This window comes from Pan paniscus, chromosome 14 (genome assembly GCF_029289425.2).
Source record: "Pan paniscus chromosome 14, NHGRI_mPanPan1-v2.0_pri, whole genome shotgun sequence".
Lineage (NCBI taxonomy): Eukaryota > Metazoa > Chordata > Mammalia > Primates > Hominidae > Pan > Pan paniscus.
The window spans coordinates 59108587-59135907 of NC_073263.2; the positions used below are offsets into that span (position 1 = coordinate 59108587).

General features: G+C 36.5%; 1 protein-coding gene across 6 annotated transcripts in view; it reads left to right on the top strand.

Annotated features, from left to right (window-relative positions):
* The first annotated feature begins 1068 nt into the window (after positions 1-1068).
* PCDH17 (protocadherin 17) overlaps positions 1069-27321 on the top strand; it is a 99279-nt gene continuing 73026 nt past the window's right edge. The window contains exons 1-2 of one of the 6 annotated variants that reach the window (XM_008950659.6): positions 1072-1962; positions 2069-6421. In XM_008950659.6, coding sequence (XP_008948907.4) covers positions 3857-6421 — 2565 coding nt within the window. In that variant the 5' untranslated portion in view covers positions 1072-1962; positions 2069-3856. Of the gene's footprint in view, positions 6422-27321 lie in introns of all 6 variants that reach the window. The other 5 variants (XM_055096827.2, XM_063595784.1, XM_063595783.1 and 2 more) reach the window with 5 other exon arrangements.

The window sequence follows — 27321 nt, forward strand, 5'->3', positions numbered from 1 at the left end:
TTCTTTTTTGTTCTTAACTCTTTCTCAGAACGGCTGGATCACGAGCAAACCAGTCTCCAGTTGCAGATGTTTGTGATAATATTTAGGGAAAAAAACGTCTCTGAGATTAGTAAATGGAGTTGGAGAATAAATAGATGAATCAGAAGTCGGCGTGTGTATGTGTGCTTGTGTATGTGGTGTGTGGTGGTGGTGTGTGTGTGTGTGTATATGTGTGTGTGTGTTATGGCTTACAAAACAGAAATCTTAGATCTCCTAATGATTGGCCTTCATGTTTTATACTTTTGTTTTCATGGATCTTTAGCAAATGCGGTTATCAATGGCTATTTGATCTTAAGGAGAAAAAATCAAATTGCAATGTGACACTTTAATAACAAGAATGGAGGTGAAAAAAACACCGAAACTATTGTGTGTGTGTGTGTGTGTGTGTGTGTGTGTGTGTGTGTGTGTGTGTGTCGGGGGTTGGGGGGTGGGTATCCACTTTACCTTGAACCTGGGCTGAGATGGTGAGGAAGGATGACCAAAAGGGGTAGAACCTTAAGTAGTATTTAGCCGGATTTGAGTTTACAAAGCTTGTATTGACAGTGAGCCTTTCTCCTTAAAGGAGAGGCTCTATTCCTCTTAAGAGACATAGCCTCTCTTTCAACGGGAGTCTGCTTTTCTTCTGAAACACTTTCATAATTAAGTGACTTTCCTTGCATGGATGCCTGGGGACAGCTGATTTTTCTCAGAGGATGAAGAAAGTTACATGTTGATTGCTGTTGCTCGCGGCATGTTCGTACCAGCGCGGGCAGAAACGGGCTCACGAGCGCCCTCGAATTCACACACACTCACCGAAATACACATCTCAGCCCGTGGAAGCGCATTCGCACACACCCACGTACACTCCTCCGCACCTCATTCAGATGGGTCCACGCGGAGTCAGGGCTGCGCTTCCCTTGGCATGGGCGTGTGTGCGGCGAGGGCGTGTGTGCGTGCGTGTGTGAGAGTGTGTGTAGAGAAACCCTTTAGGCAGACCGCAGCTACGTTATTCTGCAAGCATACTGCGATTCCCGATTCCGTGTATGTAGGACCACAAAAAAATTAAATCGCTGTTAAACTTTTTTTTTGTAAATTCTCTTTTCCGAAGGAAGGCGCTGGAAGAGCTACTCCCGGTAGTTAAAGACCCGAGAGACCTGGTGGCGAATCCTGAGGCGCGTCCGCTTCGGCGGAGCGCCGGGCTCCGCTAGCCGGACTGGTTCCCCATCTAACTGATCTAATCAATGACTCCGAAGAGCCGGGGCTCCTGGCCCCGCCCCCGCCATCCTCTTCTCCGCCTCCCATTGGACGCGGGCCGAGAAGGCAGGGCCTTGCTCCTCGCTCGGATTGGCTGACAGGGAATCAGTATCAATGTTTAAGCGGCGGCGTGAGGTGAATAGAGTCAGTCAGCAAGAGACGCTGGGGAGAGAGCAGGGATCGCGAGCCCGGCGGATGCGGCAGCGGCGGAAGGCGGCTGGGGAGACGCTACTCCAACTGTTGAATTGAATTTTCACCTTTCCTTTCATCCGCTGCTTTGCTTGCGGAGATGGATTTATTTGCTTTGAAATCCGCATATCTTTCTCAGACTGTGGGGTGATCCCGGCAGACACCAGACTGAAAGAGACCACCCGTGACAGAAAAGGAGGAATTTAAAAAAAAAAAAAAACCTCCACAACAGACTGCACAATTAACTGTACACATCGATGTTGGACTTTGTGAATAGAAAAAATTGAGAGGAAAATCTTGAACTATGATGCGAGGCTAAGCTGGGAACAATTACTGGAAACCTGATTTTGTTTTTCCTTTTCCAAGACTCTGAAAAATTTCGGGGTACCTCTCGCCTAACCAAGAGGAAAGGTTTAAAAAAAATAAACAAAATAAATAAACCAGTACACCTAGCAAAGCAGACGCCTTGTTTTCCAGAACCTCGGACTCCGGCAGAAAGAGGTAGAGTAAAAGTGCTGCTAGATTCAGCTTCACCTTCCTCCCTCCATCCCTTTCTCTTGCATTTTCTTTTTCCCCAAAAACATGAATCTGGTTTTTCTTTCTATAGACTGAGTCAGAGAAAGCGTTAGGAAGAAGCCGCAACTAATGTCTGTGAAGGGAGGACCATGAGGCGAGAGTGAATACGATTCGTTCCGCTGCTTCTGACTCATCCGGCAGATCGGAACACCTGCATTTCTGGATGTGTCATTCCCGTATGTCGAGGCGCCTCCAGAACCCGAAATAATGTGTAGACAGACCTGTGTCTAACATCCCTTCGGAGGGAGCTCCCCGGGGTAGGCGCCCCTGGCTGGACCGCCGCGGCCGCAGCTCTGCACCCCCTGCCCTCCCTGAGTCGCCCAGAAAAACTGAAAGAGAGACTGCAGAATGCATCACGCCAAACCTTGATGTGTTGCTTTCATCCAGCCCACTCCTCCTACTATAAGAGAAAATTGAAGGAAAAAAAAACACGTACTTTATTTGCTTCAAATATTCATCACTTTTATTCCTCGCCAAGGTTTTCTTTTCTAGATGAAGAGGACTGGGAGGCAGGGCTATTGGAAGGAGATGCTGAATAGAAAGAAAAGAGAGGCACTTGACAGCCCAGCCCTGTGAATGCAGAGACTGTTTCCCTTCTAGCGAGAGACAGGGAGAGTGTGTGTGCAAGGACTGGGAGGGAGGCTCCCCCTTCCTTTTTATTCGGCCTCCCCCCTCCCCCTTTAAATCTGCACGTCCAACCATGAGTTGCCTGTTGATTTCCCTTCGCCTGGGAAGAAAAGCAAACTGGAATTAAACTGCTTGGAGAGAAGTCCTTGCTCGCGGGGAGAGGATGGGATGGTAGCGGAGGCTACTGGCTTGGCGTAGAAAAATCAGAGTGTGTTCTACGAACAGAGGCGAAGATTTATCTCTCTATTTCCCCCCTCCCAATAGACTCACACAGCAAATGCTGATCAGGCTGTGGCTTTCTTGATTTCGGGGGAGAGCCTTTTCCGAGGAAGAGAGGGAGGAGCCTGGTGGGGAGAGGAAACTACAAATCGGGACACTAGTTCTTTACGCTGCATTTCCTCCCCTCCCTTTGGCTGCTCGAAAAGGAGAGAGAGGAAAAAAAATACGCTTGGCTGGGAGATGCAGTCCGCCGCCGCCGCTGCCTCAGCCAGCAATGCAAGATTAGATCTCTAAATGCAGCAAAACACTGCCTGAAAACAGACCGGCCCGCGCAGCAAGCAGACATTTCACGGTGCGCTGGGGAAGCTTCAAAATATATCTGTGACTCTGTCTTCGTTGCTCTTCATCCCCATCAATTTCATCACGGGAGGCGAGCAGCAAGTAAGAATTTCACTTTCGGATCTGCCTAGAGACACACCTCCCTGCTCCCTCCCCCACTCGATGTGAAGAGTATTCCGGAGTCTCCGGGCGGGAGTAGATTTGCAGCACCCTAGCGGGAGCGAGGAAAACCTACTGATTCTTTAGCTCATTATCATCTCTCCCAGACGAGATTTCCTTCTTATCGCCTGCCTCATCGCTCAAGTTTGAGCCTCCCGAAGTCCGGGCGGGAGAAACGAAACCCCTGGCTCACCCCCAGCCGCAGGAAGCCGCCGCCTTGCTCCAAGCCCCTGCAGCTCTGCTGCACCGCAGCTTCTCACCCAGTGCGGATGCTGTAGATCAACAGGTTCAGGGAACTTGAGCAGAATAAGGAGAGACCACCGGGTGCCGCAGCTCGGGTGCAGAGGGAAAAAAGGACCCATAGACTTGTGGCTCGCGTCGCGCGCGCACGCTGCGCCAGGGCCCCAGGCTGGCGCGCACTCCCTCTCTGGCTCCTCCAGTCCGATTGCTCCTGCCCCCACCTTACAGGTCTGGGATGTACCTTTCCATCTGTTGCTGCTTTCTTCTATGGGCCCCTGCCCTCACTCTCAAGAACCTCAACTACTCCGTGCCGGAGGAGCAAGGGGCCGGCACGGTGATCGGGAACATCGGCAGGGATGCTCGACTGCAGCCTGGGCTTCCGCCGGCAGAGCGCGGCGGCGGAGGGCGCAGCAAGTCGGGTAGCTACAGGGTGCTGGAGAACTCCGCACCGCACCTGCTGGACGTGGACGCAGACAGCGGGCTCCTCTACACCAAGCAGCGCATCGACCGCGAGTCCCTGTGCCGCCACAATGCCAAGTGCCAGCTGTCCCTCGAGGTGTTCGCCAACGACAAGGAGATCTGCATGATCAAGGTAGAGATCCAGGACATCAACGACAACGCGCCCTCCTTCTCCTCGGACCAGATCGAAATGGACATCTCGGAGAACGCTGCTCCGGGCACCCGCTTTCCCCTCACCAGCGCACATGACCCCGACGCCGGCGAGAATGGGCTCCGCACCTACCTGCTCACGCGCGACGATCATGGCCTCTTTGGACTGGACGTGAAGTCCCGCGGCGACGGCACCAAGTTCCCAGAACTGGTCATCCAGAAGGCTCTGGACCGCGAGCAACAGAATCACCATACGCTCGTGCTGACTGCCCTGGACGGTGGCGAGCCTCCACGTTCCGCCACCGTACAGATCAACGTGAAGGTGATTGACTCCAATGACAACAGCCCGGTCTTCGAGGCGCCATCCTACTTGGTGGAACTGCCCGAGAACGCTCCGCTGGGTACAATGGTCATCGATCTGAACGCCACCGACGCCGATGAAGGTCCCAATGGTGAAGTGCTCTACTCTTTCAGCAGCTACGTGCCTGACCGCGTGCGGGAGCTCTTCTCCATCGACCCCAAGACCGGCCTAATCCGTGTGAAGGGCAATCTGGACTATGAGGAAAACGGGATGCTGGAGATTGACGTGCAGGCCCGAGACCTGGGGCCTAACCCTATCCCAGCCCACTGCAAAGTCACGGTCAAGCTCATCGACCGCAACGACAATGCGCCGTCCATCGGTTTCGTCTCCGTGCGCCAGGGGGCGCTGAGCGAGGCCGCCCCTCCCGGCACCGTCATCGCCCTGGTGCGGGTCACTGACCGGGACTCTGGCAAGAACGGACAGCTGCAGTGTCGGGTCCTAGGCGGAGGAGGGACGGGCGGCGGCGGGGGCCTGGGTGGGCCCGGGGGTTCCGTCCCCTTCAAGCTTGAGGAGAACTACGACAACTTCTACACGGTGGTGACTGACCGCCCACTAGACCGCGAGACACAAGACGAGTACAACGTGACCATCGTGGCGCGGGACGGGGGCTCTCCTCCCCTCAACTCCACCAAGTCGTTCGCGGTCAAGATTCTAGACGAGAACGACAACCCGCCTCGGTTCACCAAAGGGCTCTACGTGCTTCAGGTGCACGAGAACAACATCCCGGGAGAGTACCTGGGCTCTGTGCTCGCCCAGGATCCCGACCTGGGCCAGAACGGCACCGTATCCTACTCTATCCTGCCCTCGCACATCGGCGACGTGTCTATCTACACCTATGTGTCTGTGAATCCCACGAACGGGGCCATCTACGCCCTGCGCTCCTTTAACTTCGAGCAGACCAAGGCTTTTGAGTTCAAGGTGCTTGCTAAGGACTCGGGGGCGCCCGCGCACTTGGAGAGCAACGCCACGGTGAGGGTGACAGTGCTAGACGTGAATGACAACGCGCCAGTGATCGTGCTCCCCACGCTGCAGAACGACACCGCGGAGCTGCAGGTGCCGCGCAACGCTGGCCTGGGCTATCTGGTGAGCACCGTGCGCGCCCTAGACAGCGACTTCGGCGAGAGCGGGCGTCTCACCTACGAGATCGTGGACGGCAACGACGACCACCTGTTTGAGATCGACCCGTCCAGCGGCGAGATCCGCACGCTGCACCCCTTCTGGGAGGACGTGACGCCCGTGGTGGAGCTGGTGGTGAAGGTGACCGACCACGGCAAGCCCACCCTGTCCGCAGTGGCCAAGCTCATCATCCGCTCGGTGAGCGGATCCCTTCCCGAGGGGGTACCACGGGTGAATGGCGAGCAGCACCACTGGGACATGTCGCTGCCGCTCATCGTGACTCTGAGCACTATCTCCATCATCCTCCTAGCGGCCATGATCACCATCGCCGTCAAGTGCAAGCGCGAGAACAAGGAGATCCGCACTTACAACTGCCGCATCGCCGAGTACAGCCACCCGCAGCTGGGCGGGGGCAAGGGCAAGAAGAAGAAGATCAACAAAAATGATATCATGCTGGTGCAGAGCGAAGTGGAGGAGAGGAACGCCATGAACGTCATGAACGTGGTGAGCAGCCCCTCTCTGGCCACCTCCCCCATGTACTTCGACTACCAGACCCGCCTGCCCCTCAGCTCGCCCCGGTCGGAGGTGATGTATCTCAAACCGGCCTCCAACAACCTGACTGTCCCTCAGGGGCACGCGGGCTGCCACACCAGCTTCACCGGACAAGGGACTAATGCAAGCGAGACCCCTGCCACTCGGATGTCCATAATTCAGGTAGGAGACTTTTAGCATAACTGGGAGTTCACTTTATTGCTGGTTTTGGAGCTGTCCTGAAACCTTTGGAACAGGGCAAGCCACTCTGCCAGCAGCAGTGAGGGGGAAAAATAATTAAATGAAAACGGTTTACACTTTTGACACTGTGTATACATCATATTCTACATATAACCCCTCCCATGTAAATAGTCTAAACTCTACCAAACGTAAATATCTTACTGTTTCATTTTAAAATTTATTTTTATAGGTTTAAAAATGTTAGCAGTGTTCAATAATAATAGCTTATTTTACTTACTTTTATTTGTTGGTTTACATTTCTTTTCATAAAAAGGAATTCCCAGAGCAGAAAAAAATGTTTTAGTTAATTGTCTTGAAAATATTTTTATTCTGTTTTTTTAAATGATGCCAAAAATGAAAGGAACTTATACCCAACTATTAAGAAGTTAACTTCTTTAAGTACAGAATAACAACCAGTCAGAATTTCAGAGTTCATTCAATTTGAACTAACTTTTCATCCTTAAAAAGTCAGCTTTATATTTTAAAGGTGCTTTAAAGAACATGAATCTCACTTATTCTTCATCATTACATTATGGTAAAACTGCAGCATAATGCATTAATACAGCTTAAGCTTTTCAAATGTGAGTTATACTCTGAAGCACTTTGAAAAGTTTGAATACATGCAGGCTCTGCATAATGACTAGTAACTATCTATGAAAAGTTTGTATTTGTTTTGTCCTGTGGGTATCGTGATCTGTTTCTTGGAGTCACTGAGGAATGAAAGGAATACAGCAGAGGACCAGAGGCTCATTTTGCGCTACTGAAAAAAGGAGGCAAAGTTACAATGAAGGCCCTTGATGTGCCAAAATGAATTCATGATGCATTTAGTTTGCATAGTGTGTATTTTAAGTATATCTAAGTGATATTTAATATATATTAGATAGTATGCTTCAAAGTTATTGATAATACCACAAAACTAAATGACTGACCCAGCTTGGACATAGATTCTAACAGCAGCAGGTGACTATACCATGTCTAGTCATTGTCTTGTTTCTTTTACCTACTATTGAGTTGTGTCACAGAAAAACTTCATTCTTGCTTATTATAATTGTATGTTGCAACAAATTACTCTGGATGAGCAGTATGTGGAATTCAAAATTGAGCTTAACTGAAAGTGACACCTCAGGAAGATTAGTTTGGGGCAAGTGAAAATAATTTGTTCATAGTTTTATGCTTTGAAAAGCAAATAACTTTTGATGACACTTGACTCAATAATGTTTTTATTGTTAAAATGGAGCAGTAATATTTCATAATCTTACTCTTTCTAACATAATAAGTATACCAAATACTAATACTTAGCAAAATATATTTTCCTATAATAGTATAATGTCCTTGTAAAACAATCTCACACTTGACACTACTAAACATTAAAATATCAATTGTGTATTAAATCTCACTTCTAATAGTGTTTACTGTACATCAGTAATCATAATTTTTTAAGGTCTATATAAAACTGAAAAAGAAATTCTCCACTTTAAAAAAATGTGGTTTCTATGAAAGTATTTCTGTGACTGTGTAAAACTGGTATTTATGATAATACGTATTTAGAAGGAAATATTAAAACACATATTTAAAGATTTGCTACAGTCATTTTATAAATACACATATGTTAAATACCTTTCTTATATTTTTACCATTGACAGTTACAAAGATGTCACAGAGGGTTAATGCTTAGTCTTCCATTTAAAGTGCTGTGAGTTGAATTTTCATTTAGTTTCCAGTAAAAATGAAGGTGGTGCAGAATTTTCAACAAGCCTGATTCCTTGGTTAGACTAGTGGGGAACAATCTTGGATTGAAATATCCAGAGGTTTTGAGAGATAGTGATACCTGTAGTATATTGCACCATGCTGTTCTTGAAGGTGTTCATTGCTTAAGGAGGAATAGGATAATGATTCCTCTCATTGACAGTAAAACTCAAGCCAAAGCAAACACACACGTGCGCACACACACACAGAATGTAAAGGGAAAACTTTTTTTAACATTCTTTTTCTTCTAGATTCTTAATTCATGCCATAAAGACACAAACTATGTTTTTGTTTTGTTTTAAGTCCTTGAAATGTTTTGCACAGTGGCTAATTTTCCCATATTGCTTCTGCCCTAGAAATATCCTCAACATGCATTGTTTAAACGTTTTTTTTAATTCAGTTTTTGTAATCCTCTAAAGGATGCTTTGTAAGTTCTTAATATTTTAATTCTCTTTCAAATATATCAGGTTTATCTCAATATTAATTATGGGGAGCAGAGTAGATTAACTACAGGGACAGTCTTTTTTTTTTTAACTAGTGTGTCGCAAACACACTGTGCTAAAGTGACATGCTTAAATTAAAGCGTTTAGGTATCCCATAATCTTGTTTCAGGTGCTTTTATATGTAATACAGCATCCTGAGGAAACACACTATTAATCTCATGTGTATTTCTGCAGGTAGAATTTTAATCCACAGAGTGCACTTAGCCTAACTGCTACTAGGTCTGGTTCATCTTCATTTTATAGCATCTGTGTTCTGTTTGGAAGTACAGTGTATTCTATTGATGGAATGAAAAGAATTTCATAATTGTGTTGAGATATACTGGTACAGTGTGGTGATATGAAATTTAGGAACTTTATGATTTATGAAGCTCACATTATAGCTAAAGTTAAGATTTAAGTATCAAAGCATTTTGTGTGGGTCAAAGGGCCTAAAATGTTAAGGTTAATGCCTGTAGGTTCTCCTTAGGCATAGGAGTACTTTTACCGAGTATGGATGCTAAGCATTCATATAAGCTGATACAGAAACAGTGATGTTTGTGAGAAGAGATTTGATTTCAGGTGTTTTTCAAGTTCCTCAGAAAAATTAAAGTATAAAGTGTTTAAACAATAGGTAAGCAACTAAATACCCTCAATAGTGTGAATCATAATAAAACACAGTTATAATTAAATATTTAAGTCTTTTTAAACATATAAAACTGAGTTTGAAGAATAGGAGCACAGGTTTTGTAGTACATAAGGAGGCAAATAGATTGTTATACAAATTTATAAGAACACTTTTTATAGGAGCAATATTCCTGTGAATTATTTTATGTGTTAATAAGAAATCTAAAGTCAAGTAAAGAGATTACTAATAGTTCTCAAGAATAACTGCTTATTGTGATTTATCAAGAATTAAGTGCTAAGTCTCAGGGTGACTTCTCAACAGGTGTTTTCAATGAAGGCCTTGTAGGAAAGAGAGGAGGAGGCTGGGGACTTCTCACTGATGGGAGACTTCCCAGTTTTGTTTGAACATCTGTGTTTTCACATTTTTTGTAGCACTACTACAAGTCATTTTCATATGCTCTCATAGAAGGAAATATATTGAGCCAGCAGAATAAGATCTACTAAAATAAATTTTGAAAAGGAATACATTCTTACTCAGTGTTTTACAAATCAATTTCAAACGATTCACATTTGGGTTGACTTTAGAGTCTTTATGCTAGGAAGATAAAATCCTTTTGATAGATGTACATGGCCTTTTCAATAACAGGGAATTAAGCATATGGTAAATACCTAGAGCCAATCCAAATATATAAAAATGATATTGAAGTGTAGAGGACTAACGTATCATAGTGTAAACAATAAACTCAATATTGCAGAGTAAAAAGGTGAAAGGAGACTCCATCTTTAATAGGAACCTTATCCGCTGTATGCCTTTATTCCCACTTTGCTCTAGTACAGGAAGATCTTCACTATGGGGACTTATTCAGATAAGTTCCCAAGATCATGATCTTCAAAATTTCATACTCTAGCCTATTAACGATTTCAGTAACAAATACAAAGTGCGTGAACAATTTATTTTGGTATTTATAATTTTGGAGATATTTTGCTATGATTTTTATTCTAAGACAGCTCTTTAATTAGTATATGCATTAGTTTCCATAAACTATATATACATCTCTACTTGTAGGCATTCTGGTATCTTGAGTAGGAAAGGAATGTCCCTTTCTTACTGTGTGCCTTCTGGATTGTTTAGTTCACTCATCCTTTTTCTTAAATATTTTGAAAAGGTAGAATGAGTAATTCCTACTTGAGAGTACACAATAATTACATATTTCTTTTTCTGTTTTATCAGGCATTAAAAGTAGTGTAAAGCAAATAAACTTAATTTAAAATATAATCAGATATTCAATGTTTAGAGTTTTTTTGGAGAAGAGTTTATAACCCCTAAAAGTCCAAAAATTGTTATCATCATTATTATATTGTTACTTTTATTTTTATATGCATTTATGAAAATTTTAGCTCCAATTTTAATGTGGCATTTCTCTATTTCCCAATAAATGAAAACACAGAAAGTATAAAGCTAGAAACCAGAGCATCTTGTTTTTAATATTAACTAATATAACTCTTTGTAATGTATTAACTTCTTGATTCCATTAGCTTTTGGTTTTCGATAAAATTTTCAAAATGCAAGCTAGGTAATATTTTAGCATTCTTGTATTGAGATTATAATCCTTCAGTCTTTTGAAAATGTCAGGAGTAAGATAATTTTTAATTTTACTTGAGTTGTGTGAGTTCTATAATTTCAATAAATATTACCATATGTAAGTATATGCCAAAAAATTTGGAATTTTAGTCTTGTCATCTTCATGTTATTTAAGGCTGTGTGTGATCATGAAAAGATCGGCATAGAAAAGTATGCCCTAAAATTGTTATCTCAACTACCTGAATATACTGTTTCAGTCATGAGAAAATTTACATTACTACCTTTGACTATATTGTTCAACATACTAAACACACAAAATCTCCCAACTTTCCAGAATGTTTTCTCCATAAAGTTGATGCTATAACATATATCATTCACTTTTTTCAAGTGCATAGATGCAGATTTTGTATATGAGGTTAAAATAATCCCAAATATCATCTCTCTTCAAAAAACTAAGAAATACACATATTTTAAAAGGAAGAAACCTTCAAAAATTTCAGGTAATATTTAATCCTGTTTAAAAATATAGCATTTATATTTTATCATGTTTCAGGACTATTCTTGGGTTTCAGGTTTCAAGTTTTTCACTGTTAGTGCTGCTTGCTGCTTATGTACTATAACACAATAGAAATGTATCTACAAATATAAAGGGCATACATTAAGAAAAAATATAATTAAGATTAATGAAAATTCACATGCATTTATTGCAGTGAAATTTGGCTATGCCTGTATTTATAAAAATATACAAATAATTTTTTGGTAAATTTAAATATGTGTATAAATGTATATGTCTTTATATTTTCAATATAGTGTATGTAAGTACTTGCTCAAGCACAAATACTAGTCCAATTTTATACATTTTAGTTCAAAAGTATTTCTTCTCTAAGGAACAGCTCAAGCTTTTATTTTTCTTTGAAAATATGTTGAAGCTTTATTTTACTGTTTTAAAGTTTCAAACAATTTGAAGTCCCATAAAATAGAGCTAGTGACCCTAGAGCGGGGGGACTTAACACGTGACCTTCAGTGGGCAATAGGTTGAAGCCTATGTAGACGAAGAGAAACAAAAATCTCACCCAAGTTCCTGATTCTTTTGAGAAGATGGCAGGAGAGCTGGAAGCATGTGAGAATGTATGCTGTGAGCCTGATGATGAAACAGCAACAGGAGGAAGAAGAAGCCACTATAACTGGGCCCATGCCAGTTAGGAAGTAAAACTTAACTCCCTAATGCTGAGAAGTCTTGCAATACACTCAATAGTGGGTAAATTCTTACAAATGCACCCGCTAATTACAATATTAGTCATTGCACTAGAATGTATTCCCCTCAGTGGTACTTCTGTTTAATAAATCCCATAGGGCATTATCTTAAGTTTATATTTTAGTAAAGCCATTAGGGAAGGATTTTTTTGTGTATTAAATTCCTTCAATCAATGACTGTATATTAGTTAGAGAATAGCATAAAGTTCCTTTTGCCTATCATTTTGAAGATAATGTGACTTCTGCAACCCACCTACAAAGCACTTTTAAAGTTCATCAGACCTGCATTAACCTATTGTCAACCTACTTTAGTAAAGGAGGCTTTGACAAGAATTTTCTTCAGTGACATACAGTATTTTACAGTTAGTCATAAGCTTTCACCACTAGCTTTGACAATGATATATTGCGATCTTTGGTCTTCTGGAATAAGTTATCTACAATAAAGAAGTCCTTAATGACATCAACATCCCTACTGTGACTAAGCAGAAGCATGCTTTTATTTCCTTGCTACTGCAGAAATACTAAGATCAATATATTTAAGGTAAAGCAAAAAAAAAAAGAAAAAAAACACGCAAAAATCCCATAACAAAATATAGATGAAAAATTGTGGCTCTGTGGGTGGCATCCTTTGCTTGTATGTACCAAGTTCTTCCAGGGAGAGACTATAAAATTGGTTTCAGACAGTGTTTGAGAAAAAAAAAAAAAAAAATATATATATATATATATATATATATATATATATATATGACATACTTCTATTCATCTGTTCTGGTCCTAGTGACATTCTGATTACTGGTATTTGTAGGCCTTGCCCTGGATCTATTCCAAGCAGTTTTATTGTAGTGAAATGGTTCTTACAGTTCATTGAGCATCTAGCATAACTGTGCTGAATATGATTGGCGCGTTTGCATATATTTATTCAAAAAAATAAGGCAGTTAAACAGCATAATTATGGGAAAACGAACCATAACAATAAAAGACCATTTAAGTTAACAAGCTTTGTGATCAAAGGATAAATACAGGTTGGATAAATGACACTTTAGATGTAACTAATCTACATAAATAGACTTTGGTCTGATTAGAGGAGTGGAATATATTAAAATAACTTAATGGTATTAGAAATTCACTTTATTTCAGTTATCTTGAAATGTTTAACGATCTGTATTATCTTGTTTTCTTTATGTTTCTATTTAATATAATAGTGATACACCATATTTAAGTTGTATGAAAAATGCCAAGGTAAAGATAAATATAATTTTGTAAACTTCTGTTTGATTCTGAAATATATGCTGTCTGAACAATATTTAATACTTTTTAAACTTTTAATGTTTTTGATTGATTTTTAATTAGTGGAACACATTAAAGGGACTATTTAAAGGACCATTTCTTGTTTATGCTCTCAGCTAAAAGCAGCCTTTGTAGGGTTTGAAAGCTAGAGCATGAAAATCAATTTGAAATTTCAAAGCTATACATTCATAATTGTTTTGTAGATATATACTCTTATAAAAAACATTGGTTACATGTTTGTAAATTATATTGATACATAATTTAGACAATGACTTGATATTCTGAAAGATTCTGATGCTATTTTCACAGCATCTATGCTTTACAGTTACCTTACAACTTCTCTAAACAAGTAATTTCTTTGCAACAACTATGGTATTTTAGATATACTTCATTCAGCTGTTTTTGATAATAACTTTAAAAATATAATTTAGGCACTGAGTCATGAATTGTTACATCTCATTATCTAGGATTTCCACCTAAATACTTAACAGATGCTAAACAATGATTTGGTTTTTTGCGTGCCTAAAATTTTCATGGTCTCCAATTCAGAAAAAAACTCAAATTAAAATATATAAATGAAATAATTAGGTTATATTTGAAATTCCAATAATTTGCTTTGATCAAATGAAAATGCAACAGGTATTTATTGTAGGCAGAAATGGTTATGGGAGTCAAAATAGCTTTCTTATTGTTATAATACAATTTCAGACTATGCATGTCTTATATAAATTCTTAAATTCGAATTTGCCGTACAAACATTTGCATCAGTTTTGAACATCTAAAAGTAGTTTTCACCCTTAATCTACAACATTCTTTTAAAAATCATAGTCCCCAATACAAATGCCTTTGCTAAAAGTAGTTCATTTTATTTTTCACACAACATATTTTAACAGCGTATACTGAGATTATTTTAACTGAATACTTGATATATTTTTGCTATTTTTTCACGGCGACATAGAAATTGCATATGTATTACTGAATTTATAAAGCAATTCACCTTTGACAATCATGAAAATAATTACCTAACCACGTGTATAAAGTGGCTGTGTGAAATTTTTACTGATGTTCTTATTTTATCAGTAGATAAAATGAAATTAAGACATTAGAATGTTTGAGAAATAACATGCTTAAAATTTTAGCAAAATATAATAAGAAAAAAGTTATTTTAGTATTTTGGAAAAGGCAATTTGTTTAAAAGAATATTTTTCAGTTCAAACTTGAATAAGTGCTTAATGATACATTTTATATAAATTATTAGTCATAAAAACTTACTAAATGTTAAAAATAATTACTTCAATTTCTATAGTTCTATCAGCAAAACAAAAACAAAACACAATATCATCTAAATATTGGTGAATTCTATTATAATAGTATCTTCTTGGGTCCCACCAGAATTCATGCCTTCTATTTTGCTCTTGAAGTTTTGCATCTATTTTAAAATAGTATATCCCAAGTCCTTTTATTGAATTAAGAATGTGAATAAGAGCAGTTATAAGTCATACAAAAAAGATAAATCACTAGTCCATCTTTATTATCATTTTCATTGTGGTAATATTAAGGATTCCATACAAACTTACCTTCCCATTGTTTCACGGCAAGACACTTGATTGTTTTAATTATTATTTGAAGATTTGTGTGACCTTGTGTTATATTAATGAATTTTTTTATTTTTGTGAGAGGCCAGTGCCTTGCCTCATATTGTAATCTTGGTTGATTAAATCAGAAATTCCTGACTTAAAGAAGTAAGCTTATAGATATGCATTGACTGTTATTTGGCATGGTATGCATAGAATGCATTTATCATTTTAGAAAACAATACAAATGTTTTGGTGCTGTGTCATGAACCAAAGTGTAGAGTGAGATACAGGATTATTAAAAGCAGATATATCAGAAAACAGTAACTATTTTAATATCAATGCATACCTTGAAAAAATATTCATAACCTTTCACTTTTTAGTGTTGGCAGATGCATGGGTAGTAATTATTAGCTAAGTTTCCAGGTTCCGACCTTCTTAGGAAAGCTGCTATTTATCCCTAGATGGTAATAAGGATGGAAATAAGAGAACCATCCTATTAAACAAATCCCACTCACAGGACATTTTAAGGATCCTTGGCAGAAGTCTATTCTATGGTGTGGCTCTGATATCAGATGTGCCAATACCAACAAATGAAGCACTATGCCTGAGTGGAGAGAAACTAGAAAAGACAAAGAATACATTTATAGAGACTTTTTTTCCTTCTGATTTTGAGCAATAGACTTTCCACGATTTTTTATAATCAAGACAATTACATAGTAATTTGGGTTAGAATGTGTGCCCAGTTCCCCATCTCAAAACCCAATTTGTTACCACCTGTGGCTATTTCTATTAAAAAAAAGAAACATAATTACTATGAGTCTCAGCAGTCTTAGAGTAAATTTTTGCAATTACAATACCCCCCTTGGGCAGATGTGTGAAAATGGCAGATTAATTCTTGCCAGGATTTTTCTGTTCCTCGTGCATTTTTAGGTTTGGTGTCACCTGCTTATTAGAGTGCCTGTTTTGCTCTGGTTAAAGGTTATGTCAGTTTTTCCGTAGTAAATCTCTAGAAATAAAGATCCACAAATTAGCCATTAAATTTTGCCTTAGGTGAAAAGTTGACATGTAATGTCTCAGGAAAGGAGTAGATAATATTTTCCATCACGCTCCTCGGTTGCCTGGTTAAGTTTGAAGTAAAAGGGAATAAGACCATTTGGCAATGTTGAGAAAGCACGACTTAGCCTAGGAGGTAATAAGAAAAGTGTGGTAAAATAATATCTAATCCAGTAGTAGCCATGGAAGTGATCCCAAAGCTACATGTTGCCTAGGGATTTTAAAGTGCAGTAAAAAATATATTAATACTGGGTGGATAACAAGAAATTTAACACCCAACTCATTTCCATTCATTTCTTTTTGTAGTTGTTGTGTGTACTCTTTTCTTAATAAAGATTTAATTGATTTACACACAAAATAATGAATGATATTAAGTCTGTAAAGTGTTAAACCTCTCGATCAGTGTTTTAACTCTCTATGAGTAAGATTAAGTTATTTTTTCTCAAAGCAGTCTAGATAGTAGAATACTTGAAAGCAGAAGCCGCATCCATCTTGATTGTCACTGTAGTTGAAATAACATAGCAGTTTCTGACATGTAGTATACACTTAAAAAAATATGAATTCTTTGTGAAGAAACTGAGACTTCTATAGTTAAGTCATTTTCGACAATCACCCATCAGATACATGCTGGAATTTGGATTCAAATCTAGATGTGACTAGGGCTAAAGTCTAAGATATTAATATAAATATGCTAAAATATTGATCTGCTGGTAAATAATTTATTTGAATGTGGCATATTTTGATATTTTTAAATTTATAGTTACCACTTTTGTAATTATTGCTATGAAAATTTGTATATAATTTTATTAATAATATTACAACTTCATGGAGAAAGACAGGTGATCAAGTTTCACAATTATGAGCATCAAGCTCTCCCAGTATTTGTTTATATTATATATAATTGTATATGGTATATATAATATATACACACACACTTATATAAATGGTACATCAAGAGGAAATTGTGTTGATTGTAGCATATCTTTCTATCTTTTGTCCCACTCCTTGGTCTGGTTTATATGGTATTAGAGTGATGCACTTCTGATGTTATGTCTGTCTATTTTTTAAGGCTTTAAGGATTACCCAACCTCAGTCAGTTATTAAGAAACTAATATGATCATTTTGTCTATATATTAATTAATTTCTAACCTGGTTTTATTTGTGGAAATGCTCCATAAAGTGTAAATATTTATTTTCTATATGATAATTTTAATGAAATGAGATTATATCTAAACCATAAACAGTTATTTTGGGATTACATTTATTTTTATTTTTTGATATATAATTTTACAATTTAATCGCTTGGGCACAGATCATCTACCATGTGATAATCAGAAAATAAAATTATGGTTGGAAATTATCAACTGTATGTAATAAGCCAACTTACAACATTTTTCTCAAAATTTCAGAATCTGTCACATATATGTGGTAATGAAATTTTTATGCAAATATTGAGTAAATGCAAGCTAAGCCTTCATATAAACAGTATGTTGTCCATTTCAGTATTGTTATTAAAAAGACATCCACAACGTTCAGAGGTGTTTAATCTATAATTATTAATTCAATGAATAAATAATGTAATAATTTTAAAAGCTATTAATTGAAATGGTTTACTGGTTTTTCATTTTTTTATTTGTGCAAATTTATGGGGTACATGTGAAGTTGTATTATTTAGTACTTTTAAGCTATACTGAGAGTTAGCTACGTTTGTCTGAATTTTACATTTTAAAATCCATATCAAACCATAAGGAGATTTTACAGAATAAAAGTTTTAGGCAGAACGAGTTTTCAAACATATTAAAAATTCAATTATCCCCATTAGTCAGAGTAGCTGAAATAAAAAGTGAAGGAAAAATAGAAAGAAGCATAGAAATGTAATTTTAAAATGTTTAGAATTCATTTTCAACCTTCGTAGACAAGAGAATTTTTCTGAAAGATTAAGCTAACGGTATTAAATATCATATAAGATTATCCCACGAATAAGAAGTTCTCAATGCAGAATTTATATCCACATTTGTCTAGGCATTATACTAATAGTTCAAGTCCATCTGTTAATTCACCCTGAAATATTTGGCATTTTTGAAAATAAGACACATCAGCAATCAGTGCTACTCAATCTTGATCGAGGGGGATGTCAAAATAAGTCTTGGTTACATGTTACTACAAGAAGCCCTGTGTGCCAGGAACAAGTTTTCTCTTAGACACCATCAACCAGAAACTGGGCTTGTAATATTCCATAATCTGTTTGTATTTTACTCTTTCTGTGACTTTTTCTTAAACTATCATACATGCTTTCTTTTAAAAAATACAGCTTGGACATCTGCTGGCAATGTGACTTCCAAATAATGTTGGTAAAAATCTTAACGTTTCATAAATACACCAGTTGGCAAGTACTTTTTAGTCTTTATATCAAACCTTATAATCTAAAAACATATGTCATTTGTTTAAAAGACTTTGAAAAGTCATTTAAACATTTTAGAAGTATTGTCCAAAATACATGATTGTGAGTGAAAGAAAAGGAAATAAATTATTATTTATGTCTTATGCTGACCTGTTCTAATTCTGTTATTTTTATCCTTGGCTCTGGTCTCTTTTCTGTGACATCCCAGCAGAAAATATGCTTTTCACAGGGTTACTTTAGTACCTTGTATATTTACATCTAGTGTACTTTTTAAAAATATTCAAATAAATATGTTGATAAGGCATGGTGATATTTATCACCAGATTAATGTTTAACTATATGCACATTTGGGCCTGGGCTCTGTATAGTTGACTTTACATAGTGCATATACACAGGGGTGGATTGGATTGAGCAGTATTATGTTTCTCATTTTAAAAATGCATTTAATAGACAAGAAACTTTTGTTTATTAGCTAAAATAAAAGGCTTCTTCAATTTCCTTTAATTTAGGCTTGAGTATATATTTTAAGATGTAAAATGTTGATTTTCTTTTATATAAAAGCAATAAAATAAACTTCTCCACATGATTTCCTCTTGTGGTTCTTCGGGCAAGAGTGTGCTCTAATAAGATATAGTCGAGATAAAATTCTCCATCTGCTACTCCTGAAGAATAGAATGCTAATTTTTTTAACCTCTTGGTAAATCTTCTTTCCATACTTATGACTATGGAAGTCAGCGTAAGCTAATGTATCAGTTCATCATATAAAGAAAGAAACTTTATAGTTAAACTTAGTCAACAAGTTTCTTAAAATTATTTTTATTTGAAATTTTCCATTGAGTCTCAGTGAACTTAAACTTGACATTTATGTTAAATATCCATTATTTAACTAGAGAAATCAAATCGCCAAGGAGACATCTGTTATTTAACGATATTACAGTTTGGATTTTTTTGGTTGAAAGTGTGGGATGGTGATAGAAAGGCTCTAGGGGTGAGGGAAGGAAAGGAGCTGTGTTTCAATATCCCCAGGTAGTATAAATAATTGGAAGGTGGAGATACCTTTTCAGTTGGTTAATTGTAATAAACCTATTATCTTTTTAGAGCATTAAGGCAGAATCAACACGTTGGAAAACAGATAAAAGGTGCATGAAAGCATTTAAAATTCAATCATTAGGTTTCATTGCACCCATCTGCTCCCAGGAAATACAATTGGAAATTTTATTCATTGACCTTTAGCTGCCGTTTTGGACAACAGTTTCAAAGTCTGTATTTTCAAGTTGGACATTTGAAGTTAATTAGATAAGAGCCATACTCAGTGCATTTTTAAAACCCGATTATTTGTTGGAACAAAATTTGAAAAAATAAAGGCTTAATGGGCAAGTGTATATTTGACAAAGAGTCAAAATAGTTATTTAATCTTGTATCTGCTTAAAAGCAACTAATGTTCAACTTCATTAACATTTCTGTTAACTAGAGGGACTGCTCAAGTTTTTATTGTTTTTTGTGTGCAAATTCCTACCTCACATTAATTGTTTTCTGGATTCATATTACCTTAGAGTTATACTTACAACATTCAATTACACTAAAATCACATACCATGATATAAGGGAAAAAAATTAATGAAACTATTTAGTATTTCAGGTGGTTATCTTGAGTTTTAAAATGTTGGGCACTCCCAATTCCTTTTGCCAGTGTAAGTATAAAACCATATAATCTTTCTAGGATATTTTTATGTCTCTACTCAGAAGGATGATGTATGATAAAACTGTGTGTCTAATATAGGAAGTACATTATGTAAATTGATCAAGATTTCTTGCCAGCATTTGTGTATTGCTCTGCTTACTGAAGTTCATGTACCTTGGAAAAGAGTCATGATTAGACAGGTGTTTCTTCATCCTATGAGATCAAATTTCTGAAATAGTTATATAGTGATGAGCCAGATGTACACAGCTTAACCTTGTAATCCCATTTCACAGCTTTCCCAAATACTTGGAAACTTGTTAAGTATGAAGCTGATTATTTTGGCAGCATATCTCCATTAATAGGATTCAGATATTCCTTATTTACAAGCCAGTGCTGTTAATATAATCTGCTATATTAAATCAACAAGGAAATGGAAAAAGGAGAATCCGTCCAAGGGCAAATTGACAGGGAAGCTTTTCCTAAAGCTTTTTAATTTGTTTTTTATTGACTCCATAATATCAGAAAACACACAGCAAATGTGAATAATGTACATGTTTTGGATACCATGCTACAGCCATTTTGGTGTGAAGTAGTTAGTGCTCAGATCCCTTGTACTTCTATCATAACTTTGATGTAAGCCACATAAGACCATGCATCTCTGCTCTTTACAAATATCCCTTTCAGCATCATCTCAATGGCAAAGCTTACTGTCATTTGACATAAAATTATTTTAAATGCACTCATCTGTTTTTTTAATGAACAGAAGCAATACAGAATAATGTAATAATATGTCATGATTTTCATTATGCTTATTTATTGGTTCTGCAATAATAGGAGAGCATATTGTTATGCTTTCAGCTTGAGCTATTTATGCACTGTGCTACTGGATGCACCATTTTATATTTGTGATATTTTGTCCTCCCAAGAAAAGGGGTATCAAGATCCTTAAATCAAATTAGACTAGGGGAAGAGTTTCATACTTCGTCTTTTTTGTATTAAGTATATAGCTTTTATAAATTACCTAACTCTACTTGAATAAACTTGCACACCTTCAGAGAGAGGAATACCCTATTTTCCAAGCTGTATGTGACAACCTGATTTACATGGTTTGAAAAGAAGGAAGAGGAAAGCAGGCTATCAGAAAAGAGAACAACTCTTCCTTTTTTATCTGTTGGAGAAAATTATGTACTTTGTGTTTTATATTTACACAAATGTGTCTAACACACCAATAAGAAGGTGACATAACTTTTTTAGTTATGTTACAAAACAAAACATAGAATTAAGTAACTTGTAAAAAAAAGAGTTTTTCAAGCCCAGATGAGATGTAAACATTTGAGATTTCTGGACCCTTGATTGTGTGTGTGTGTGTGTGTGTGTGTGTGTGTGTGTATAATAACAGATACTCCAGAGATGGAGCTACTCCACTGAGACCATGTGCCTGTAGGCCTGTGTAGCTGAGATTCAGGCACGGCTGGTCTAGTGCCTTTTGGATTTCAACTAGTCTATCATTGAACTGGAATCTGTAGTGACCCTCCAGGGATGAATTGCTTACATTTGACTACAGGGCCAGTTACTCCTCTTCTGTTTGATTTTTAGCAAGTCAATAGTTTCCCTACAAAAATATACTTTAATCCTGGGAAAAACAACAACTATTACAAACTCCTGATATTCGGATATCCATGTTTTTATATTAAAATAATTTCAAGTTGTTTTTGAATATGTTATGTGTCTTTGAGTTTAATTTTCACTCTTCTCAAAATTATGACTGTATTTTTCCCAATTTTAAGAAAAATTCTTATATATTGCAAATATTCTACTAAAATAAATATCTAAAACAGTGTCTAGTGTATAGTAAGAAGTCATTGCATAATTGTGGACTGAAAATAGAGAAAGTTGAACTTATAGAGTTCAATTGCCTATAATTTACTACTCAGAGAAAACCATTGTTAATTTTTTGTTGAGTAAATCTGCAATTCTTCCTTTCCAATTCTAAAATTCAAAAGACTCAGGCCTGAACTGATTTAACATTACTTATAATCTTTACTTATTCTACCTAGTGTGAATATCAACATTTTTCACTGCAGAGATATCGATATGTTTAATATTGAGGTGTTCCGCTAGTCCCCACTGGAATGGATAATACATGACATATACATCAAAATATCATTCTAAATTATGAAAGAGGATGGTCTTACAAAATGAAAAAAAGGATTGTGAACCTATATCTCTTTCTAATTCTTCATGCCTGTGCACATGCACACAAACACACAACTATATATTTTATAAAAAGTTGTATATACTAAACACAGCATAGTAAACTGCATTTTCCTTAAAATTATATAAATTTCATGAAAAATTATATACTATTTCATTTTTTCATGTCAATAATGTAGTTTCACATTATCATAATAATGGAATTCTAGGCCAATCAATGGATATATTAAAATTCAGTTACTCTCTGATAGATAGGTGGTTTAATTGAGATTTGTTTTTTTGTTTTTTTTTTTGAGACCGGGTCTCACTTTGTCACCCTGGCAGGAGTGCAGTGGCACGATCTCGGCTCATTGCAATCCTTTCACATTGGCCTCCCAAGTAGCTGTTACTTCAGGCATGTGCCACCAGGCCTGGCTAACTTTTGTATTTTTTTTAGAGCTGGGGTTCTGCCAGATTGCCCAGGCTGGTCTCAAACTCCAGGGCTCAAGCCATCCACCCGCCTCAGCCTCTCGAAGTTCTGGGATTACAAGTGTGAACCACAAGGCCTGGGATTCTATTTTGAAAATTCCTGACTTAAAAAAATATATATTAGCTATGCAGTCCAGGGGAAGTTGCTTAATCTTTTTAAATTTTGTTTCTGATTTCTTATAAGGCATAGTATTTACTATCTATAGGGCCGTTGTAAGAATTAAAGATAAAATGTAATTATTTGTATAAAGAATATGATAAATACTAAATACATATTAACACATATTATTATTGTTGTTAAAAGCAAATTACATAAAACATTCTGGTGCAGTTAAACTTTAGGGTACCGATTTGCAAACATATTATCTATAAAAACAATATTTCACTTGGCCTAAATATAAGCAGTTGCATAAGAACAGAGTTTTATTTAAGAACACTTACGACTATAAAAAGGTAGTTTTACTGGAGTACTAATTAATTTTATTACAAATTTCATTTTGCACCCTCTAAACCAGGCTTGATCACTTTTGGTTAATTTTTGTTAGATGATTTTAAGAGTGACAAACTTTTGGTAGAGGATTTTCCAAAATCAGTTTCTAGATATTTTAAATTTCTTAAAATAACAAAGTAAACTCTAAAGTAGAAAGATGTTAAGTCTTCTGTATAAATTGTGACTTCTTTTTTATGGAGAGAGGCCTTTTAGGAAGGAAAGCTTGTACCAAGGAGAAAATGAAGAGAAGTTTCTACAAAAGAACTGTTGCAGGATAGTGAATATTAGAAATTTGGATGCGTACAATTGCTTCTGATTCCATTTATACTTCTTTTCTTACAAGAAAACTGTAATACAGAGATTTCATTCATGTATTTACAGCCAGCTAGGAATACAGAACTAATGTCATCTGGTTCAAAGTTTAGAGTTCTTGCTCTTATACCACCGGGATCTCATGATTAGCATGCATTTATCATATTGAGGTATCTATAGAGTTTGAGAAACTTATATAGTATAAATAACTGCTGCTATAAAGTACTGCAACTTGGTTCCTAGATTGCAGGTCACTTTGGAGGAGAATTCTTTAAGGCTTCTACACGTTAAACATTAAAATCTATGCTGTGACCTATGTATAACACATTGCCACAGGGTCTTTCAAATAGGAACCTGGCAGTAGTTTCAAGAGGTTCTCTAGCTTTGTCTTGTGTAGTAAAAGTATTCACAAATTTTGGATACTATAGAGCAGCCCAGGATTCTCATGGATTTAATCTCAGATTTAATGTTAAATTTATTTAATTTTATTAAATTTATTTAGTTAAATCAATTCTCAGATTTAATCATAGAACTGGCTCTGATTATTATTTTATTCTAGTCAAAATGATCCAGTAGATTTCATTGCTTTTCTTTGTGTTTAATCTAATTCAGAGCTGAATAGTTAGGAAGAAAGCCATTCCAGGGGGTATGACCTCGTATTAGAAACTGTGGGGAGTGTTAATTAGAATGAGAATAATAAATCTGTAAAATAGATGTGACAATGATAAATAGAGTAGAATAGAAAGCACAACACACAGAAAAGCTAGATGAATCATACAGTACTTGAAAGAGTGCAAAATCTGAGTCAAAAGAAACTTGTTCATATTACTTACTCATATTGAAACCTCCACTAGCCTTTCATAAATTTCATAGGACTTAGTTTCCCCATCCACAAAAAAGAAATAATTATAATGGACCTATAGAAGTGAGGTTAAAAGGAAAGAGATTTGAAGGTGTTGTAATATAGTGGTGAGATCATCCTATAAAATAGGTGAGGAAGTATGCGATACAAAGGAGTAAGTTCTGGGTATAAGGGTGAATTCTTTGAAGTAAACAAGAGCTGAAGAGCAGTGTTGCTGGAAAGAACCGGTATTTACTCTTACACTAAGTACACTCTAGAGGAATTTATAATATGCTTTAGGAAGCTTCATGTGTCGAAGTGCATTTTGTTTTCAGGTGTTCCCATGGCGGTACTGTTTCCGCAGTTTTAAGTAGTTTGGAATTGAGTATAAACACACTGCAAATCACCTAACACTGCAGTCCACTTAAAAGAAATATGAACAGTTTTTCAATCAGGTGCTTTCCACATGTACATCTTGTGAGGGAGGTCTGTGTCCTACAGAGAAAGAAAATGATTTGTGTTTTTTCTAAACTATGACCTAATTAAGCATAGTGCATACATAAAAATTCATCTTTAATATTTTATCTGCAGGAATGTGCAGAGTAAAAATATTAATTATATGGTTAAGAACCTAGACCTAGATTTTCTAAGTAAGGAGTCAACAACTTTTTCTGTTAAGGGCCAGATAGTAAATATTTTAAACTTTGTGGTTCATGAAATTCTTTGTCACAAATACTGTACTCTGCCATTGAAGCAGGAAGGCAGCCATAGAAAACATGGAAATGAATGGGACATGGCTGAGTTCCAATAAAACTTTATTTTCAAAAACAGATAATGGGCCATGAGACAACCATTGTTGTAAAGCATGACTGTTATTGATATTTCTTGTTTTTTTTTTATTTGTGTGTGTGTGCCTGTAAAAATTGCACCATGTAGATTATAAAAAGTTTCTAACAAAATCAAAATGATTGTTATTTTAAAACTAGATATAAAAGTATGCAGACCTATTGTCTCATGAAATGATTGTCATTAAGTAAGATTGCTTGTTTCACTAGAGGAGAAAATTCTTGAAATTAAAATCTTTAAGCAAAGAAAAAATTGGAGATGCTTGAATTTGATATTATGTGACAGTCTGATAAAGAGTACAGAGATTTCACTTCATCTTGTGCTAATGTTTAATTAAAAGTATATTGACACTAGTAAAGACACTTTATTTTAATTTGAGGTATAAATGTCTACCTAAAATAGACTATTTCCATTGAGTCGTACATTTTAAATGTGGTATATATTCTTATATTTCAGAAAATGATAAATATCATAGAAATCTAATACTCATTAATTTGATTAATAATTATTTTTTCCTCAAATTTGGAAATATCTTTTCCTATGTAATGGTCATGTCAGAGGTTGTCTTTCATTACGTTTTTGGATGGAATTGGTAAATTATCTTTGAAGCTATGTAGAAGGTTGGGGATTTCAAAATTTACCCTAACTATTTATTAATTATTATAAAATATGTTGGCTGATTAGCTACTGGACTGACTTGTTGTTTATAGTCATAAAAAAGTAAAAATTCTTTATGCCTATCAAGAGTTAAAAGAAAAACAATAGGCATTGTGTCAGTCCATTTCATCTTGAACTTCGTTTTATTTTGTTTTTTCTATTAGGAGTTAAAATGCACCTACAAAGGTGACAGCTTGAAAGAATAATGCAAAACAGAGAGACAACTAAATTTGTTGATATTTTTAATTTCATTTGTCAAATGTAACATTATCTAAATAATAATTGATTTATCTTCTAATTGATGATTTAATATTTTGAGATGTAAGAATGGTGAATTTTGTTTACCAAAATTATTGTATTCATGAAGTTTCTTATTTTAGTGTATTGTGAAAAAATAAATTGATGGAAATATATAACAGACTTGTAGTCTGTTATATGTTTGGATCACCTTTTAAATTAGTTATTTTGTTTGTGTGTGGGAATTTTACATAATGATGGGAAAAAAGTAACATTAAATTTCTTTTGCATTTAAAAAGGTAGGTATTCATAGGTGCCTAGTTTGACAATTTATATGAGTATAATGATGGTAAGTAATCATATGATTAAACCTCCTGCATGCATTAGAATATTTGATAATAAATGGCCATGATTGCCTTTTAATGTTATCGATCAAAGAAAAATCTAGTTGTCAGAGTTATATATAAAGCACATTAAACATTAAACAATAAAACACATTAAAACAATAACATGAAGGTATAGAAATGTAGAAGTACAGATTCTTTCAAAGAACCATCTTGGTATTAAGGGGGATAGTAGTTCTAGTTTTATTTATTATGTAACAGTAATTGTAAAAAAAATTTTCAAGGAAAGTTACATTAATTTCTCATCAACTTATTTCCAAAAATATTGGAATGGTTCATTATTTTTCTCCATTATCTCAGAGAGGCAGTACAGCAACCGACTGGTGCTGGCAGGCTCTGGCAAGTGTCATTGTTCTATAATAAATTGGGTATATGATAGACAAATCTATGAAAGTCACTTAGCTACAGTTTCTTTGTTTGAAAAAAAATGTAAACAATGCCTCCACTTTATCTCCTAGGGCAATTGAGAAGAATGAATAATAAACATCACTACAGTAATACTGTTTTGTAGATCCTAATACAAGACACTGTACTCCAAATCTCCCAGTGCAGAATTTAATTAGTGACATTATAAACATGCATTTAGACTCAATGCATTATAGTTTCCAAGCATGTCCATAGTAGCTAAATAAATTAGGCTAAAAACCAGCTTGATCATAAAAATTTAATTTGTAAAAATGTATTTTCG